Source organism: Panicum hallii, chromosome 1 (assembly GCF_002211085.1).
Source record: "Panicum hallii strain FIL2 chromosome 1, PHallii_v3.1, whole genome shotgun sequence".
Taxonomy (NCBI): domain Eukaryota; kingdom Viridiplantae; phylum Streptophyta; class Magnoliopsida; order Poales; family Poaceae; genus Panicum; species Panicum hallii.
In genome coordinates this window covers 51,021,097-51,036,113 of record NC_038042.1, presented here as the reverse complement: position 1 = coordinate 51,036,113, position 15,017 = coordinate 51,021,097, and the positions used below count along the sequence as shown (strand labels likewise).

The following is a 15,017-nucleotide window of genomic DNA, read 5'->3' as shown; positions in this document are numbered from 1 at the left end:
GCCCCCTTCCTCCTCTTATCCTGTCGCTCTCCCTCCCACTTGCCCTCTTGCAAATGCTGCTGTCTCGAGCTAGCTAGCACCGGATCGGAAGCTCGCAGCTCCAGGAGCAGGCGCCCAATGCTAGAAAAGGCAGCTGGCACAGCCGCAAAAGGTAGCGGTATGGACAGGGAGTTTCTTTGGATGCAAATGGACGGGGAAATTGGGATTTGATTCCATCGGTTGCACCGAAACGCTAGGCGACACATGACCGCTTTTTTATCCGGCAGCAGCAGGAGCCAGATCCTGTGTGGAGGAAGAAGAGAACGGGTGCGCGCGCATGGGTGTAGCAAGCGGACAAGCCCGGCTCGGAGAGACTCACGCTGGCGAACGTGCAGCCACTATGGCGATCGGATGCTCCCGTACAGTACGTGGCATGTGATCGCAGTGCGCCGTGCGAAGGAAAGGAAAGAGAGGATCGAGATCAATCGTGCGGCCGGTCTGCTGACCCGCTGACGGCGAGCACCTAGCTAGTTGCGTCCGCGTGCTTGTACTACCTGGCGTGTTGCTGCGTGCAAGAAGAGCTTTGGTTTCTCAATGGAGTGAAAGGGGAAAAGGCATGGTGTGCGCGAGCCGTCGGAAGCAAAGCAACAGCGAAGGTCTTCTTGGAAAGTTCATTTCTGTCATCGATCGAAGGAAGAAAAGGTCGCCATTTTGTTTCAACTCGTCTGCGCATCCCATCCAGAAGTTAGAGGAGTTGGACGTGCAGCCGGGTGTTTGAGAGATCAGGACGCCGATTTGGCCCCCCGCCCCCGCTCGCTCGCCCAAATGGCCACTGGCCTGCATAAACTGTGCGAGCTTTCCCAATCACGCAAAGGGAGCGGAGGAGATGCGGCACGGGACCGAGTGACCGACGGCAGCAGGGTCAGAAAGGGAAGTGGGGATCCACCCACCGAATCGCGGCCGGGATTTGCGTGCGCGCGGGATCGAGGCACGGCACCGGGAGAGGAGAAAAGGTGGACCCAAAAAGGCCGGTTTTGGCGGCATCCGCGCATCCCTTTTGCCCGGCTGGCGGCATGGGCGCCGCCGCAGCTGGCATAGCGAGCAGGGCGGGCGCCGCGGCCTCGCGCGAGGGGGCGGGTGGCAGTGGCACTGTGGCACCGCGTGGGCTCGCCTCGCATCCAGGCACCACGGCACCAGCTCACTTGCGCGCGCGCGCGGCGCGTGACGTGCGCCCCAGCTCGGCTCGGCTCGGGTCCGCCGGCCGCGGCCCCTCTCGGCTACAGCCAGCCAGCGGCCAACGACTCGAGGGGGCCCTTGATTAGGCCGTTCGGGCAGGTCGGAGCCTTTCTTGCGTGGTACTACTAGACTATACACTTGCTTACATTTAGGTCGATTTGCGACGTTAGGAACAAGATTAGCACTGTTGCCTGTAGGCGCGATGTCATTAGTGGAGGACGGAGTTGACCCCGACGCCCGCGTTGGGGCTGGAGCCTTCTTCTACCTTGTACTGTAGCCCAAAGAAGGGTTCAGCATCTGCCCAGGAGAGTGTGCATCGGTTGACTGAGGTGCTGTCCTCTTCTCTAGTGCATTCTCGTGCCCCTGCCAGGCAAAAGGCACGCACTTTTTTCGCTGCAAGAAACTGCTCTGGTGCGGTCCTCGTCAATTTTTCTGTGGCCATGGTTTCATGTTTGAGCGTCGTCAGTACTGCTGCTGCCATACACAAACAAGGCTTTCAAGGCTTACAAGCTAGTACTAATTTCTTCAAGCGTACAGCTGGGAATTGATGCATACATACCTCTCTCCCTTTTTTCTTCGGACGGAAGGAAAAGGACAGCAAATGATTCCGAGAAACTTGGGGAGACTAATGCCGCTACTCTCCATCTACCTGAAAACTCAACGATTCTCCTAGCTCGATCAGGAAAAGCAGTTCGACGTTCTTCTAGCACATCAGTCTTTTACCCACCTTTATTCTTCTTTCAGATCGAAATGGTCAGGTCGGAGCCATAAATAATACCCTCACAGGTTCGTTTTATATTTACTAGGCAAATATGTCCGTGTATTGCTACGAACAAAATGAGTATAAACGCAGGCAGGCTGTTAATTTTTATTCATTTATCAACCACGCTAGTTTCACATAAAAGAAGACAAAAGATATTTCGACGTGACAGTGTGGTACTTAGTCTACAAGTGTATCATGGATGCCTAGCGTTTATCCACAAGCAACTTGCCTGCCTGGGCAGCGACGAACAGTGCCGCTGCCGCCCCCTTTCGGATGTGACGCCCAAGCCTGTCCGGAACTGTTCATGGAATTGCTCTCCGGAAGGATAGGTACCCGAAGAACGCACCCGGCCACACACGCCGCGCCGGGTATGAACAGCATTGAAAGGCGAAAGCCACCGATCGATCGGGTCAAAGCCAAAACTTATTAGGCTTTTTTTAATTAAATTAGTGCATTATACCGTCGCTTTTCCTGTGCGCTTTTCTGCCCCAGGGCATGGGCGTGCGCTGCGCTTTATCATTGTCAATTGGGTGGTCGAGGCAGGGCGAGGTGGCGCACACGCCCGGCCATGCTGGCTCCATGAGCCTGCTGCCTCTAGAAGCTCTCCTGAGATGTCAGCAGCGCTGAAGAAGTTCTCGACTCCTGTAGCTGATCATGCTCATAGCTGATTGAAGGAGTTTAGGATGCAATCGCTCAGTTGTATTGATCACCTTGAGTTTAGGATGCATGCCGAGGGTCCTTACCACGCGGTGAAGTCTCGGCGGCGGCTTGTCGTCGAGGAGGGGCGGCGGAACGATAGGATGACGGCGCGGTCGAGCTCGGGCGAATGCAGCTGTGTGAGCTAGGGTTTGCGGTGAGACAAGAGGCGGCGGCTATGACTTTGATGGGTCGAGGGGCCCGGGGTGGCTGGATTTATAGGGGGAAGACCCGGAGCTCTCAATGTGTGGCTAGGCCTACGGCGCCGCGCCTCTCGGTCTGACTCGGGGTCAAACCCGAGTCTGGCTCGAGGTAGGGACGAGCCCGACGAGCGGGGCCCGCCTAGCAGCGAGAGGGAAAGGAGAGAAGAGAGGGGGAGCGCCGGGGTGGGCCAAGAGAAGGAGATGGGCCAGGAACATGGGCCGGGCAAGAGGGAAAGAAAAGAGAGGGAGAAAAAGAGAGAGGACGAGAGGGTGGGCCGGGCCAAAAGAAAAGAAAGAGAGGAAAAGAAAAAGAAAAGAAGGGGTTTTTAAATTAAAAGAGATGCACTCATGTTCATTTGAATTTAAATTTAAAATTTAAATTCAATTAGAAACAAACAATAAAAAAATGCAGTGCGGTATGAGAATACACAAGACCTATTTTTCTTATATTTCTTTTTATGGCTAAGTAAATTATTTTTAATTCACGGTAAATATTTTAAAATCAAAAGAACTTGATAAAAACCTTATGGTTTCTGCCAAAAATCTAGCAAATTTTATTTAAAATTCTAAATTAAAAATTAGGGTGTTACAACATCCACGGTAGCCTAGCCTAGAATAATACTCTAGGTATCCTGTTAGGACAAGTTACAAGTACAGCAATTGTTGTCGGTGTCTCGTCAGGTTAGTTTCGCTAGATTAAAAAAAAAACAAGTTCCCAATCGGGCTGGCCGACCTCTACTTTTTCTTCGATCGGGAGCAATTTCCAAAGGAATCCGTGGCTAATAGTTGTTTACTTTGTGCAGGATCCCTGAATCCTAATATTTTAAGGGTAAAAAAATCTTGCATATCGTGGCATGTGCTTCCATTTCCCAGTACCGGGCGCCAAAAGCTAACTTTTGTCCTGTTCCTCTGATCAGCGTGGTTTTAGTAAGATATCTTGCGATCGCATTGCCCACTGGGAAGATATTGTGCGGTGCCATGTGCCTGCTGCCTTCTCGGATTAGAATTCTGTTGACGGCCAAACCAGGGGTTTACTTGTGTATTAAAAACGTTTCATCTGGCAGGCGCATCATTAGTCGTGGGTGCCTGGCGCGTTGCAGGCTTGCATCTTGCACGGATAAGCAAGCAAGCAAACCATTCGCAAGAAATCAAAGCCCAAAGTTAGGTCGGTTAGGCCCATTTGAGGGTATAGTGTAAACATTCAGCCCAAGGTGCGACGATGTTGCTTCCCAAAGGGCAGTTTCCTCGCAGAATTAGCTCACCATTTCTTACATACGGAGAGGCTTTATTCGACATGAGTTTACAACAGTGCAGTATTTGTGTTTATATTCTTACATCATTTCATCTTGCTGTGAAATAATGACTCCTCGCTCTACAATAGTCATGATGACACGGTAGACTTATTACAAATAAAGGACCTTTTATTCGTCACACTTTTTAGCTATTGCTTTGCGTGGAGTAGCCATAGAAACCATGACTCCAGAGTTTTCGCTCATGCCAATACCACTGTCCTTGACATCAGCAGGAAGCGTCCAATCAAAGTGGTACAGCAGCGACCCAAGAATCAAATGCACCATCCTATGTGCCAAAGGCAGTCCAAGGCACTGACGGCGTCCAGCACTGAATGGAATGAGCTCAAAATCCTTGCCCCAATAGCTGATGTCTTTGCCGATAAACCTCTCGGGCATAAACTTCTCTGGTTCAACCCACGTTTTAGATTGTCGATTAATTGACCATATGTTTATTATTACGCTGGCTCCTTTAATTTGGGGATGCTGTATCCTTCTATTTCCACTGTAGCCATTGCTCGCTGCAGTGCTAGTGTAACTGCAGGATGAAGTCGGAATGCTTCTTTTACCACAGCTTGTAGATACGGAAGCTGGGTGATATCAGACTCCGCAACTTGCCCTTTAGTGCCAATAACCGCCTTGAGCTCCTCCTTTACCATCTCCATTGATTTTGGACTTTGCAGTAATTCCGCCATGGCCCACTCAACTGTACTTGAAACTGTCTCGCTTCCCGCTAGGAATAAATCCTGAAATGAAATATATTGATTAGAGGCAACGAAACTGATAATGGCAATGGCACTTAAAATATTTCTATCATATTACTTAAACGTGTCCATAGATACGTGGACACACATACCGTGATCAAGCATCTGACGACATCATAATTCAACTCGCTGCCCTCTTCTTCCCATTCCTTCTCCTTGTCGATCACCAAGTCCACCATGTCATTCTTTCTTGGTTCACCGGCGTCCCGGCCACGCCTTCTACGCACAAACTCCTCATCAACAATCCCATTGGAGTACCTGACCAATGCACTGAACCTCCTCCGCGCGCCTTGGAGGTCGGCGGCCGCCAAGGACGGGAAGACGTCTGCTATCGTCGGCGTGGTGAGCAGCTGCGCGCACTCCCTTACCTTGTCCCGCAGCTCCCGGGACCCAATGTCGACGGAGATCAGGGTGCGCGACACGAGGTCCACGGCCGTCACGAACGCGGCGTGCCCGACGTCGACGGGCTCGCCGCGCGCCGCGCGCTCGGAGACGTAGCGCACCAGTTCCCGCGCCTTCTCCTGCCGCAGCTGCTCCCGCGCGGCGAGCTGGCCCTTGGTTTGCACCTCGGCCATCACGAGCCTCCGGATCGTGCGCCACTTGGGGCCCGGCGGGAGGAGGAGGACGCAGTTGTCGGCGTGCCCCTCGGCGCGTATGGTGTCCAGGACGGTGCGGCCCGCCAGCTCGGAGCAGGCCAGTACCTTGCGCGCGGCGTCCGGCGTGGAGGCGACGACGATGGGGTACCGGCCGAACCAGATGCACGTGAGCGGGCCGTGGCGCTCGGCGAGGCGCGCGAGCGAGCGGTGCGGCCTGCTCCACCTGACCGCGTGGATGCTGCCGATGACCGGAAGCGTCCAGGGTCCGGGCGGGAGACGCCGGCAGTTAGTAGCCAGAGGGCGTGATTGAACACGAGGGTGGCGGCGACGGATAGCACCACAGCTAGCACGAATTCGAACGACGGCGCCATGGGGGTGTTCGAGATGGTGCATGAGCATGCAATGCCCACTCCACCTCTACTTATACTCGAAGCTTAGGTGCGGGTACAGCCCATACATACCTTCTTTAATTCTTTCCAGAGCAGGTAGCCGGTGAGATGTCTTGCGTCAAATCCGCTAAGTATCACGTCAGGTTCGTACACACCGCAGTCACACGCAGTGTGCTCTTTTGGTATATATTTGCATGTTTCATGCGCGGCGCGCGTGGAATTGAGCGGATCAACTTGGAGCAACAAGCAGGCGTATTTTGTTGGGCTTTCTTTAACTTAAAGAGTAGTCTCATTTGAGAAGAAGACACAAATAGAACGGTTTCGGAAGCCACCCCCCCCCCCCCCAAGCTCCTGCTTGCATGAGTCTGTGTTTGAAATACACGTGTATATGTGCCCTCCAGTTATATATAGTTTGAGAGTTTTAACTTTGATCATTATTTGTACATTGTCAGAATCTATAGACAGTCTTCAATATGACACTTTGACAAACAATATTTAATTATTTATACACAGATACCATCGATATCCGCTAGTCCGTACCGGTAGAAGGAGCTGTGGGCTAAATTTTCTTTGGACTGATTTTGCAGTGGGCTGAGCCAATGGCCCAATGGACTGATTTTGCAGTGGGCTGAGCCAAAAAAAGGACATCCCGCCATCGCGCGGTCCTGCCCACACATCCGCTTCGGCCCGTTGTTGATCAACTCCGCAACATCTTGAATTTTGAATTTTAGCGAGAGGCATTGGATGCATTACGTCACCACGGCAATATCAGCTTGAGACAAGTAGGCAGCAGCCAGCAGGCTGCAGGTTGTTGTGCTCGTCAAACAGTTTTGCATGGCGAGTAATATACTGCACCTCTGCGAATCTCTCTTTTCTTTTCTTCTTCTACTTCTTCTTTGTTTGTTTTCGAAGCGCATCACTGCGAATCTCAACGGTGCCTGAACAACCAAAGAAGCGCGAAACGAAATTACGCAGAGTGCTCAAAGTGGACGAGCTTAGCCATTAGCCAAAGTACACACAGAGATGGAGCAACCGAAAGGAGAAGAAAAGGAAAAGGCGAAGGGAGAAACCGCACCAAGGTGTCCTCCAAAGTATATACCTAGCAATCGTGCTAGCTTTTCTGAAGCAGCTGTGACGGCACACATCTTTCGATTCCCCACTAACTTCAGCCATCGCTTGCTTCACTAGATCGATCAGCTGCGTGCTTGACACCACAAAGTCTGCATCATTTACCACGACTCTTCAGGCCTCGCTCCTTCGATCCTACGTTTCAGAAACGCCCAGGGCAAGGAGTCAAAGATCGGCAAGCACTCGCGTGACCACAGGCGACAGGCCACAGCGAGTCAGCAACTGCTCCGCCGGAAGGCGCTTGCTCCCAGGCCGAGTGACCTCACCGCGATTGTGCTGGTGAGCTACCCCTGGAGCCTGAACCCGTCGGGCTCAGCTAGAATTAGCTACTCCCTCGCTGTCACCGATCGGCCGGAGACGAACTCTAACTGCCGTCGATTGCCGTCGGCGTCGGCCAGCCAACCACCGATCGAGATGCGTTTTGCTTAGCCGTGGCGTGAGCGCAAACAATTTACTCACAAGTCTGGCGTTCCCGTGCCTTCTAATCTACTGGGAGTTTACATGACGTTTGTATGCTCGACGTTGCAGGCCATATGTTCCCCTTCCGCCTTCGTTACCGGTGACTCTGCTGATAGTATTTACGGGATCTCTAGGAATAGATCCATCGGGTTTTTCATTAATCTTGAGAATAAAACATGAATTAAATCTAGGGTACACATGTACGGGAGAGAGAAAGATAGAGAGAGGTAGACCTTCGGGCTTGGTGGAGGAGCTTGCCATGACGACGGTGACGGTGTTGCGGTGGCGGGAGCGACGTCGGTGGTTGAGGACGCCGACGTTGAGGACGCAGAAGTGGCGGCGTGGACGACGTCGGTGGTCGAGGACGCCGGCGTCAGGGCGCAGATGTGGTGTCGGTGAAGTGGTCGACGATGGAGGCGCGGTGCAGAAGGTGGCGGCGCTTCCCGTCGCTCCCAGCGCTCCCTAGATCGGATTAGGGTTTGTCGGTAGATTTAGGGGACACGGCAACTTTGGCATGCGTGCCACTGCGGCCCCCACCTCTTCTATATAGCGCTGCACGATGGGGGCCCACCAACCACATCTCGGTTGGGCGCCCCCGATCAGGGCACGATCAAGGACTCCGACGGACCGAGTCGGACGAGATCAATCCTAACATTCTCCCCCTTGTCCTCATCTTACTTACTTACTTCTTACATCTTAATTCAACCCATTTCATTATAGATAAGTGTATAGAGCATGCCTCGTCATAACAGTTAATACCATTAGATTAACAACCACAATACATCTTTTTGTTTTGAAATAGCTTCTCAATTAGGTCCTTGCTATCCAGGGATCATAGGCTTTCTTGTAAACCCATGCTGGCTAAGTGTTCGACACATTGGGTGGTAAGCTTTTTGTGAGCGGATCCGCAAGCATTTACTTTGTTCTTACATGCTCAAGACTAATAGTATGATCCTGGATTCTCTCTTTCACAACATAAAACTTTATGTCAATGTGTTTGGCAGCACCACTTGACTTGTTGTTGTGAGCATAAAACATTGCTGGTTCATTATCGCAGCACAACTTAAGTGGTCTTTGAATGCTGTCTACCACTTTTAACCCGGGTACAAATTCCTTTAACCATTTTACCTGCTCCGTGGCCTCATAACAAGCTACAAACTCGGCATACATCGTCGATGATGCAGTGACAGTTTGCTTAGAGCTTTTCCACAATATTGCTCCTTTTGTGAGAGTAAATACATAACCTGACGTGGATTTTCTATCATCTACGTCTCCCGCAAAATCTGAATCCGAGTATTCTTCTATTTCCAGGGAATCAGATCTTCTATACGTTAGCATGAGGCATTTTGTGCCTTATACGTAGCGTAAAGCTTTGTTTACCATTCTCCGGTGTTCTATTCCTGGATTATCATGATATCTGCCAAGTATCCCGGTAACAAATACTAAGTCAGGGCGTGTACATACTTGAGCATACCGTAAGCTTCCGACAGCTGAAGCATATGGAACCTCTTTCATTTGATCGATCTCATACTGGTTCCTGGAACATTGGAATTTCCTAAAACTATCGCCCTTGACTATAGGAGCACGTGTTGGCTTACTCGCATGCATACGATATTTCTTTAGAATCTTTTCTTAAGTATACCTTCTGCGATAATCCTAATACCCCCTTTCTTCTATCTCGAAGAATTTCAATTCCTACAAATGAAGCTTCACCGAGATCTTTCATATCGGAATTCGAGGATAAAAACTTCTTCGTCTCCAATAGCAGACTGACATCACTACTAGCGAGTAAGATATCATCCATATATAGGATTAGGAAAATAAATTTCTCATTCTTAAACTTTGCATAAACGTAATTGTCCTCCTCATTCTCTTTAAACCCAAACTTCCTTATTGTTTCGTCAAACTTCAAATACTACTATCTAGGGGCTTGTTTCAATCCATAAATGGATTTCTTTACGCGGCACCCCACGCGCTCTTTTCCTTCCACGACGAAACCTTTAGGCCGTGCCATGTAGAAATTTTCGTACAAATACCCATTAGGGAATGCCGTCTTCATATCCATCTGATGTAACTCTAAATCATAGTGTGCCACCAACGCCATTATGATTCTAAAAGAATTCTTGCATGAGACTGGAGAAAATATATTATTATAATCTATTCCTTCTCTTTGTGTGACGCCCTTCGCCACGAGTCACGCTTTATATCTTTCTACATTCCCTCTGGAGTCACATTTTGTTTTGTAGACCCATTTACACCCTACTATTTTGGCTCCTTTAGGAATTTCTTCTAAATCCCAAACTTTATTGGTACTCATTAATTTCATCTCATCTTGCATGGCTTCAAGCCACTTCAACGAGTGAGCACTTCTCATGGCTTCTTCAAAAGTGGTGGGATCACCTTCCATTTGAATTTCTTCACTAACATAGACTTCGTAGTCTTTAGAGATAGCTAGTTTTCTAATTCTTTGAGACCTTATGGGGCCTTCACTAATCGGCACTTCTTCTACCTAAGGCTGTTGTAGCTCTTCCTCTTGTGCGACAACAGGTTTTATAGGATCCTGAACGACAGGTTCCTCATTTTCATTTATAGTTGCCACATGAGAACTAATAACAGGTGTTGTCACTGCAGTGTCATGTACTGTCGGCGCAGTAACAGCAGGTGTCGAGAAGAATGGTTTCTGAATCATCGGAGTGGGTGCATGCACCCGCTTCTCCTCAAGACTAATTTCTCATGCTACCATGCTCCCCCTGACCATCTCGTCCTCCAAGAAAACAACATGTCTCATTTCTACGAACTTCGTATGTCTGTCAGGACAATAGAAGCGATAACCTTTTGACTTGTCTGGATAGCCAATAAAATGGCAGCTGACTGTCTTTGAATCTAGCTTCCCAATGTTTGGGTTAAATACTTTTGACTCAGCCGGATAGCCCCACACATGTAAATAATTTAATGTGGGTTTTCTTCCCGTCCATAACTCATACGGTGTTTTTGGCACTGACTTGCTTGGTACTCGATTAAGAATGTGAGCGGCGGTTTTTAGTGCCTCCACCCACAAACTTACCGGTAAAGTGGAGTAGCTTATCATACTTCTCACCACATCCATTAAGGTACGGTTGCGTCTTTCAGCTACTCCGTTTTGTTGAGGCTCGCCCGGTGTAGAGTACTGAGCGACTATGCCATTTTCCGGTAAGAAACTTGCAAAAGGTCTAGGAACTTGACCATATGGGGTATGTCGACCATAGTACTCCCCACCACGGTAGGATTTTACTATCTTAATCTTCAAACTGTGCTGATTTTCTACTTCAGCTTTGAATATCTTAAACTTATCCAACGCTTCCGATCATTCTTTAATTGGATAAATATAGCCATAACGCGAATAATCATCTGTAAATGTTATGAATAAATCATAACCGTCCACAGTCTTTATAGGAAATGGGCCACAAATGTCTCTGTGTATTATTTCCAAAACCCCTGCACTTCGTTTGGCTCCTTTCTTAATTTGTTTAATATACTTTCCTTTAATGCAATCGATGCAATATTCGGTGTCTGAAAAATCTAGAGGATGCAGAATTTCCTCTTTGATTAATCGTTCAATTCTCCCCCTCGAAATATAGCCTAAACGGCAGTGCCATAATTTCGCTGATGTTTCGTTATCGCATCGTTTGCGCTTGGTTTGTACATTCGTAGTCGAGGAGGACTCATTCTTTTCTTCATTGCATACAACATTCACATTCTCATGCATTGATAACATATATAGCTTGTCTTGTTGGAAGGCAAGACCAACACACTTTTCATTAAACTTAATCAAACATTGTTCTTTGCCAAAATAGCAATCAAATCCATCATAATCAAGTTTCTACTCAAAGAGGGTACATAGAGCATATTGTGCAAATGAAGAATGAAGCTATTAATGGGAGTTCTCCTATCGCTTCAACTTCAGCCTCGACGCCATTGGCGTCTCTAAGCCTTATTTCTCCTTTTTGTAGGATCCTCCTCGTATGGAATCCCTATAATGAATTAGCAATATGAACAGTTGCACCTGAATCAATCCACCAAGTAGATTTTGCATAACTTAAATACAAGGACTCATCTACGAATGTAATAATGTCCTCACCCTTTCTGTTTAGATGCTTTAGGAATTCTGGACAGTCCCGCTGGTAATGTCCTTTCTTCCTGCACCATCTGCATTGGTCTCTTCCCACTAGTTCTTGAGTGCCCCATCTTGGATGGTGAACATTTCATGGGGCCTTTCCATATGACTTGGAAGAAGAGCCTCTTTCCCACTAAGGTTTCCCTGGTGGTTTAGCATTCTTTTCATGGTAGCTCCTCTTCTTGTCTCGCTTCACATAGTTCACTGAATCACCATGTGAGCCCTTAAGCCGTTCTTCTTCTTACACACACATGGCAATGAGCTTCTCAATATCCCATTTCTCTAGGTGTAAGTTGTAGTTAACTTCAAAATAATCATATTCTCTAGGCAATGAAGCAAAAATCAAGTGAACTAGAAACTCAATTGGAAGCTCCATGTTCATAGGCTTAAGCTTGGATGCCATGTTGCTCATCCGAAGTATGTACTCTCTTATCCCTCCACCATTGTATTTCTCAGTGACTAACATCTTAATCAGAGTGCTTGCATAAGCCTTTGAAGAGCCAGCAAACTGACTCTCCACCTTCCTGAGATACTCAATGGCAGTAGTACTTTCTGGGATTGCTCCCCTTATTGCCTCCACAATGGAGCTCTTAATCACCATCAGGCACTTGCGGTTCGACTGATCCCACTTTGCCTTATCAAGGTCGTATTTCATTACAAACGGTGCATGTTCTCGCTGTCGAGCGGTCCATGCTGCCTCGATCTTATTTTCTCCCCTCACCAAGTCCTCAGGTCTAGTGGGACAAGGTGAGGTCAGTGCTAGATCAATCTCGGACAGCGCAAGTGTCATCTCAAGCTTCTCTCTCCATGAGTCATAGTTCCCTCCATTAAGGGGCTCGATGGACGAGATAAATGACATTGGGTTGTAGCCTCAAAACAATAAATTCAAAAGGAATTGAAAGATATTTAATAATAACACTTGCACGCTTTAATTTAACGTTGGTCAAAATTAAAACATACAATGTTTACTGCTACATTAATTCTACATCACCGTTGGGAAGAAATAGAAATAATGCATGGAAAAAACTCATGAATAAAATTATAATATTATTATCATCAACTTTGGTCAGAAAATAACAATATCATAATTAACTTGAAAAATTAACTACTCTTCCGATTAAATTTTTCCGTTGGTTCTAATTTAATTAGAAGATGAACAGAAAAATAAAAGCAGCGGAAATGTAATAAAATACATTTTCAGAAGCATCTTTATATACTGATCTACTATCTAAAGAATATCACGTTGGTGCAAATAAATTAGAGATGAAAACTATACTAAGGGTGTGTTTGGTTGGCTTTTCAACTTGCCTTTGCTTTTGCAAAAGCCAAAAGCCAAAAGCCAACCAATGTGCTTAAACGCCCTAGGTGCTTTTGCCCAAAAACAGCTTTCACCGTAGTGCAAAATTAAAAGCATCTCCCCCGTACTTTCAGTGGCTTTTGGGGTAAAAATTTACCCACCTGCCACTGATTATGAAAAAAAACGGTTCGTTCTATCCCACCTTCCGTCCCCATCACGCCCTATCCCACCCCCGCCTACCGTCCCTATCCCGCCCGCCGCCCCACCTCCCGCCCCACCCTGCCCGCCGCCCCGACACCCCCCACCCCGCCGCAAGCGCCCGCCCCGGCGCCGCGTCGCACCGCCCTGCTCGCCGCCGCCCCGCCCGCCTCGACGCCGTGCCGCCCAACGTCACACCGCCCCGACGCCCGTCACCGCCCCGCCCCGACCAGCCCCGGCGCCGCCCGCCCCAGCGACGACCCCTCCCGTCGCCGCCCCGCCCCAGCCCGCCCCCGCACCGCCCCGCCTCGGCGCCGCCCTGCCCGTCGCCACCCCACCCTGGCCCGCCCCGGCGCCGCCCCGCCCCGCCCGTCGCTGTAAGTTACAAGATTTCAGTGACTCAAGTTCTATCGTATCTCCAGCACCTGAAATGCACTGCAGTTTGTTTTCATCAGCTATGCTAACAGATTATCCTAGGATTTAAGCACTGTCCACAAGTGGTAAAAGAAATGTCTAGAAATCTGAGAATCTAGCCACTAGAAGAAACAATTGAGTGGTGACATTTGAGCACCGGCAGCATGCTTCAAATGGAAGCCCACCAACCGTTCAAATCAAAATGCCATGCCTATGCATGGGAGCCAGAAACGGCCAGATCTCTATCTAAACTGCCCTATTATCAAATTAACTTCCTGGTATGTTTAGAAAGTTGAGTGTTAGAAAGTTACAATATTACATGAGTTGAGTGTTAGAAATCTAGAACTTTTAAATTTAGGTTTCACTGTATGATATTTGAACAAGCATTTGAGCAAGTATATTTTATCCGTATAAATTCCAACTTAATCATGCCGCATGCAAATTGATTGGAAAATTTTTGTTTGGCTCAAGAATGGGTGACAAGGCAGATTGGGGTGATGTTTTTTTGAGGCATTTGTATGATGCATGCAAAGAATAGATAGAAGCTGGGAATAGGCCGTTGGGAATTTTCACTACTACCGATTGGAAAAATCTTGTATTTAAGTTTGCAGAAAAATCTGGTGACAATCGTACCAAAAAATAATTAAAGAACAAGATAGATGCTTTGAAAAAGGATTATACATTTTTTATGGAGTTCAAGAATCTTACAACTGGACTTGGATGGGATGAGGCTAGACAAACTGTGGACTGCTCGGATGAATGGTGGGATGAACACCTTGATGTAAGTGGAATAATCTGACTTCAGTATTTTTCCACTAGTATTTGTTATATACTGTGCCTTACTGATTTTATTATTTATTTAATTTTAGAGGTGCAACAATAAAGAGAAAGCAATCAAATGCCCTCATTTGAAGTTCCGGAAACACAACCTAAAGTTTCTTGATGATATGCATTATGTGTTTGGCAAGGCACATGTTAGTGGGTATTCCGCATCATGTCCTAGAGATATATCGTCTGATGCATGATGCATGTGATGAGGATGAGGATATGGTATCAAAACTTGTAGAGAATGTTGAGAAGACAAGAAACACAAGAAAAAGGAAACGCAAGGGGGTAGCAACTGGTGCTGAGGAGAAGGATGAGAAGAGCCATTTCTTTCGTTTGTATAAGAGCACTTGTCAGAAGATAGAAACTGCTGCAGAGAAGATCTCCACAAGTGTCGAAGCATCATCCGCTCCTCCAATCAACCATGTTTCTACCATAGCAATGACTATGAAGATGGTGAAAGAATGTGGGGTGGCAGAAGAAACTGCTCTAATGTATACAGCCACCTCACTTATTGTGAAGCCAGATTTTAGGGAAGGCTCGATTTGATTAAGAGGGAGCATGATAGACGCTAGTGATTTCTTGTTTTTATATTTTAATACTTTAATATTTTCATGTTCTGAACCAT

General features: G+C 47.8%; 1 protein-coding gene and 1 pseudogene across 1 annotated transcript; both read right to left on the bottom strand.

The window, feature by feature from the left end:
• Positions 1–4,298: 4,298 nt before the first annotated feature.
• Positions 4,299–5,919, bottom strand: LOC112898312 (annotated as a pseudogene).
• Positions 5,920–11,896: 5,977 nt separating this feature from the next.
• Positions 11,897–12,514, bottom strand: LOC112898302. Its single transcript, XM_025966655.1, has one exon. The coding sequence runs from the start codon at positions 12,512–12,514 to the stop codon at positions 11,897–11,899; it is 618 nt and encodes a 205-aa protein (XP_025822440.1).
• Positions 12,515–15,017: the final 2,503 nt, after the last annotated feature.